Source organism: Oryza glaberrima, chromosome 5 (genome assembly GCF_000147395.1).
Source record: "Oryza glaberrima chromosome 5, OglaRS2, whole genome shotgun sequence".
NCBI lineage: Eukaryota > Viridiplantae > Streptophyta > Magnoliopsida > Poales > Poaceae > Oryza > Oryza glaberrima.
The window spans coordinates 20,266,826-20,272,857 of record NC_068330.1 but is presented as its reverse complement, the minus strand read 5'-3'; the positions used below and the strand labels follow the sequence as shown (position 1 = coordinate 20,272,857).

Sequence of the window (6,032 nt, the reverse complement as noted above, 5' to 3'; positions counted from 1 at the left end):
GTACTTTGGCACTCACAATCAGCTCAAAAAATACTAAAAGCAAAAGTGTTTCGATCGATATGATCTCTTCTTCCCGTCAAGAACGTTTAACCTTGTACACAGCTTCAAATAGCTAAACAGCTTGCACCATACCCTTCCCATCGATTAGTAGAATCTTGGAACAGTGTCAGGTGTACCAGTATGTGTGTAGTGTGTTAAAAAGCCAAATAATAATTGATTGGGGACAGGAAGATCTAAATATGGATCTACTGATGTAGTATGTATATATTCAGAACCGATTAATCGTCTTGCAGAAACCTCGATCTGGACGGCCGATCGATCTGTCGTAGGTCACTGCCAAATTGTTGACAGCAGATGATGATCAGTGACGTACGCTCTCAGACGCCGATGAACTATTGATCGGAATCGCAACACAGTGGACGATCAGAGAGGGAACAAATCGACACAGCAGTGTCACTGGTTTGCACGAATGATTGAATATTGATTGAGAAGGAGCAAAGCCAAATTCAAAAACACGGCAGTTACCATTTGCCAATATATGAATGTATAGCCAGTGAGTAGCATTTCTGATGTTTGACTCCCTGGTTATCCTGGTCTCTCGACAGGTGTGGAAGTAACATAACTTCAAAGTTTTTGACTCGGCGCTTTCTTCGGTCTCAGTGGTTTTTAGAGTCCATCCTCTCGGAGGGTCATCTGTGGTCCTTAGCAGGGGTTACCGCTTTTGGGGATTTCTTGGGAGTATAGCATGGCTCTGCCCCTTCCCGCTATTAGGAGTTGCGTTTAAATTAGCGGCCATAGTTCTTCCTAAGCTTTAGTTTCTTATCTTGTTTTATTTTTCTTCCTTTGGCATAAGCCGGTCTCTGGCTGATTGCGTTGTGTAACAAAATTTTTTTTCTTCTAATATATTGATGTGCAAATTTTTTGTGTGTTCACGAAAAAAAATGTAGCATTTCCGATCGAGACGGCTGCCAGAGAAAGCTACTCCTACGTTTTGTGTACAAAAGTACGGCGCAGATTAAACGGAAGGAGGCCGGGGAATTTTCAGGAGAAGACTGTAGCGAAGCTAGCTAGCTTAGCTAGGGCCGGGGGCCTGATCCTTTTCTGGAACAGTGAAAGGCTACAATATTCCAAAGCTGCGAGCGTAGTACGTGCTAGCTGGCTTTTGGCTCTGCCGTTTTTTTTCCTTCGTCCAGCTGCTGCCGCTGCTGCTTTTGGGTGTGTGCGGCATCCGCGGGAAAGGAGAGATCCTAACCGCAAGATGGCGATGGGTTGCCTCGTCGGATCGCGGCAGTGGCAGGCAAGAGTAGCCCCGTTTTTACTGTAGCGCGCGGATGCAGATGGCGATGTTGCTCGCTCGGTGCGCTGTGTCCTGTCCTCGATCCCTTCTTCCTTTGCTTTGCAGAGTCAAGCCCCCGAAGCTTAGATAGTTTGTGGATAGAATGTGATGAATCTGCTCGTGGGCCGTACAAGCGTTCGTAGTCCAACGGTTAGGATAATTGCCTTCCAAGCAATAGACCCGGGTTCGACTCCCGGCGAACGCATTTCTTTTGCGAGCGAGTTCAGAGAGTGATTTCAGTGGTCAACTACTGAATTTTTTTGACTCTTTTCAGACGAACCCAAACTACCAGCTAGTACAAGTTATGAACACATGTTAAAAAAGTGGGCCGGTCTTTGTGTTTTTGCTGCTGGTATGGGCCAATAACATGGGCCTATCCGATAACACCTTTTGTTGTGGGCAGAAGGGAAGACCCGGAGGAGGGGCCAGAAGGGAAAAAAAGTTCACTTCAGGTCCCTTATCTAAGGGTCGAGTTCATTTGGCTCGTGTTCATCTAAAACCAGATACAACGTGACTCTCACCTTTCAAAATCAGTCCGAATATAGTCCTAAGATGGTTTGGACGGTAGTTTTGACTGATACGATGTCACTATTTTTATTTTATTTTTGATAGTTATGCCATGTAAGCGTCATATAGATGCTATGTCGTCCGATGAAAACCAAATCAATATGTCATGTGGATGCCACGTCAGCTACCAAATCAGCACGTCATGTGGACGTCACATCAGCTAAAAACACCATTCATATTATCTTGGAACTATATTTGTATTAGTTTTAAAAGATAAGGGACGTGTTGTATTGGTTTTACAGTTAATGAACACGATATAAACTCGTTCCTTACTCGAGGAACATATAGTGAACTTTTTTCAAGAAGGGAACGCGTGCTAGTTTTGTTGAACTTGTTGTTGGACCTGCTCGAGCATGTCCGTGGTCTTTTGCTCCATCAATATAAAATGGAATAACATTTTCAAGCTTTGGTGACTCAACACAAGTATTCATTTTTTAGATAATGACACAAGTATTCATATCATCTTCTTTTCTTTCCCATAGAGTATAAAGTTATCCCATCAGTTTCACTACAAGCAAGACACACATGTAAATACACCATTACACATAACAAATACACCCATTAATACATACTCAGAATGTCTACCACATTGAAATCCGTAGCACTAGAGTAATGTTAAAGTATGATCATTACCATCATAATATGATAACATGGGCCTATCCAAATTATGTCTTCTTTTTCATTCATGCATTCTCCCTTAGTCATTTTCTCTATCTAGAAGTCGAATAGTCGAATAGAATAACCCGATTGAAAGGTATAATGGTTATACATCTATAATGCATTGTATGTCATTCATTCTTTCCAAATAAATGAACACCTTTTCTGTAAATACAGTGTATTTGATTTCATTATCATATATGATAAGGCTATATTGGTTTTTATTTATTGTATTATATCTTTATCTTCTAAATATAAAGAACAGAGAGATTTCAATTTTCTAAGTCGCGTGATCATATCAAGATATATTTAAATGTCTCACTTAACACACTCGTGAAAAGACCGAGATTAACGGTCACTAAACTCCAATCAAAAACACATTTGCGTGTATGTGATATTTATGGGTACTAAGATTTGAAATCTGATGGGTGGAGTTATACCTATGACTTCAGTTTGCCACCACTAAACTACCAATGCTTCCCAAGTTATTTGAATCTCTATTTTATTCAAATGGACAACTGACACAATCTAAGAATAAATAAGGACCTCACTCAAGGCTAGGTTCGATATGAGGGAAATCATACTCAAGACTTTTAGAGGTTTCTTGTCAAACTCACGATGAATTTCATGAACATTGCGGCATTACCAAACATTGATTACATAGATAACATAGTGCCATGAGTTTCGCTTAACCAATGGATAATAAACTATGAACTGTTTACCAAAAAGAAGTAAATCCACATATATGGAAACTAAATCGTAATCAAATCTGCTCCATTAAAACATGCCGACGGATTTGAGCTACATTGGATAGACATGGATTAATCATGAGATTCTTTTTTCGTATACCAAATGCTTCCGACTTTCTATTTGCATTCGTTTGGATAATGACAAGTTGAGTATATCTAAGAACAAATTAACCTCACTTAATGGTAGGCTTCATATGAACAAAATCGGACCAGAATAACCCGCCTTATGAAACATGATGAGTTTCACACAGCTTGTGGGTATAATAGAAATAGATGCCCTATTTTTATGTTTGAATATATATATATATATATATATATATATATATATATATATATATATATATATATATATATATATATATATATATATATATATATATATATATATATATATATATATATAATGGGCACCATCTAAGAAACAACATTATCTCGTTGAGAGCAATAGGATTACTAGTGTAAGTCTAAATTGTGTATGGATATCTCTGATCAAAATAAACATAAGAACTTTTGGTTATACGCAATGTTCAGGAGTAATTAACTTTATAATTTACAAGTTGATTAGTATCTGGATGAAAAGAATACAAGAAGTACTGCAATCCTGGCACTCTGTTGGTGACTTTGGTTCATGCGGCATATGGGCTGAAATTTCAGAAGGCATCCATCCCCATGATAAAAGTCAGTAAAACCCAGGCCTTTCCACAGCCACACATAAAACCACAAAAGGCCGGCGAGGCGAACTCAACGGGTACGCAAAGCGAAGAGGAGAAAAATAATCTCCCCACTCCGCCGTCTTCCTCCTCCCTCCCCTCCCCTCCTCCGCTCGCCACCGCCCTCCGCCCCCCATGTGGCCGTCCTGGGTGAGGACGCGCTCCTCCAAGTCCAAGCCCGCCGCCGCCGCCGCCGACACCACCTCCACCGCGCTCGTCGCCGCCTCCAAGCGCTTAACCTTCTCGTCTCCCTCCCTCAAGGACCTCCAGTCCCTGCTCGTCCCGCCGCACGCCGCGCTGTCCTCCTCCTCCCCGTCGCCGCCGCGCGTCTTCCACCGCATCCGCGTCGCCGCGTGCGCGCTGCGCGTCCTCCGCAACCTCCAGTCTGCGGGGCAGCAGCAGCAGCCGCACGCGGCGGCCGCCATCTGGAGCGAGCCGGGCGGCGGCGAGGGGGCACGGGTGGTGCTCTACTACACCTCGCTCCGCGTCGTCCGCGGCACCTACGAGGACTGCCGCGCCGTGCGCGCCATCCTGCGGGGGCTCCGCGCCGCAGTCGACGAGCGGGACCTCTCCATGGACCCGGCCTTCCTCCCGGAGCTCGCCGCGCTCCTCCCCCACCGCCGCCACGTGGCCCTCCCCCAGGTGTTCGTCAACGGCCGCCACCTCGGCGGCGCCGAGGAGGTCCGCCGCCTCCACGAGTCCGGCGAGCTCCGCCGCATCGTCGCGGCCGCGAACCCCACCCCGGCCTCCTGCGGGCGCTGCGCCGGCGAGCGCTACGTGCTGTGCGGCAGCTGCGACGGGAGCCACAAGCGGTACAGCCACAAGGGCGGCGGCGGATTCCGCGCCTGCGCCATGTGCAACGAGAACGGCCTCGTCCGGTGCCCGGACTGCTGCCTCCCGCCCGCCTGATCCAGATCCAAGATCCGTGTGGCCATGGCTCCCCTCCAAACAACTCATCAACTCATTTCAACTTCAAACTTTCTTCTCATCAACCATGGGAGAGGGAGATCATCCATTCATCCGTGTGTCCGTGTTCTGTCAATTACTCTAGCATTAGTCATTTACTCATTAGTGATTAGTGAGTAGTAGAGTAACCTGTTACTCCTTAGTCAGTTACAGATGAGGCTGTGGAGTGGAGTTCAATTTAGCTGTCCTCCAGCCTTGGAATTACAACTTGATTTTAGAAGAGATTAATCTTTCAGTTTCTGCTCTTGGTTAATCATCAACCTTGCAGCCATTATTATATCATAGTTTTGATACCCCAGTTTATACTTTATACATCTGGTTATCTGACTCCGGATGTAGGAGTAATACTATATTTCAATTTTCAATCCTTCTTAATAATTTCACAAGGCATGGGATCCCTGCCCTCCCCTGCATCCGGAGCCGGCGCCATTGGATATGGCACGCTCTACGCATGGATCCAAAGTGCGCCAGTGCAGAGGTGGCGTGAGGAGGAGCCCGCGTGCCCCGGTGCGTGTCAATTGCTCTATCGCCGGCTTTGTTTAGACTTCATGTCATTTTGGCGTTACATCATCAACTTGTGCGATCTGCGTGCGAGACAGACTGCGACTGTTCGGTTCGGTAGCGTGTCGGCCAACCACGCTACGCCACGCCACGCGCGGAACCACGCGGCGGCATGCGCGGTGCGACGGGGCGCACGGTCAGAGCGAGTTGAGTTTTGGCTGGCCCCGGCCGGTGGCCGCGCGCGCGTGCGTGCCGGGTAAAAAAATCGTTGGGAGTTGCTACGCGCGGTCGGTGGTATCGGCATCTCCGAGAGTCCGAGACCGACCGAGGCGAGAGAGATCGGCTGCTTTGCCTGTGTTGGGTTGGATCGCCACCGCCACGGCTCGATCCTGGATTTTCGGCAGGCATCGGCAAGTTCGCAACCGAGCAGCGCGGTGGTGGTGAAAACGCTGGCGACTGATGAAGTGGTGAGTTGAGTGATGATGACTGGGGAGGAGCTAGGCGGAGGCGGTTTCTTCCGTTGATTATTGGAGTATTGATGAGTGA

General features: G+C 46.5%; 1 protein-coding gene and 1 non-coding gene across 2 annotated transcripts; both read left to right on the top strand.

The window, feature by feature from the left end:
* The first annotated feature begins 1,469 nt into the window (after positions 1-1,469).
* On the top strand, positions 1,470-1,541 carry TRNAG-UCC (transfer RNA glycine (anticodon UCC)). The gene has a single exon. It is a non-coding gene; the product is annotated as a tRNA-Gly (tRNA).
* Positions 1,542-4,028: 2,487 nt separating this feature from the next.
* On the top strand, positions 4,029-5,276 carry LOC127773079 (uncharacterized protein At5g39865-like). Its single transcript, XM_052299091.1, has one exon. The coding sequence runs from the start codon at positions 4,155-4,157 to the stop codon at positions 4,926-4,928; it is 774 nt and encodes a 257-aa protein (XP_052155051.1). The 5' UTR covers positions 4,029-4,154; the 3' UTR covers positions 4,929-5,276.
* The last annotated feature ends 756 nt before the right edge of the window (positions 5,277-6,032 follow it).

Excerpts from the sequence above, each read along its gene's own strand:
- LOC127773079 (XM_052299091.1), top strand. The coding sequence starts at position 4,155 with ATGTGGCCGTCCTGGGTGAGGACGCGCTCCTCCAAGTCCAAGCCCGCC.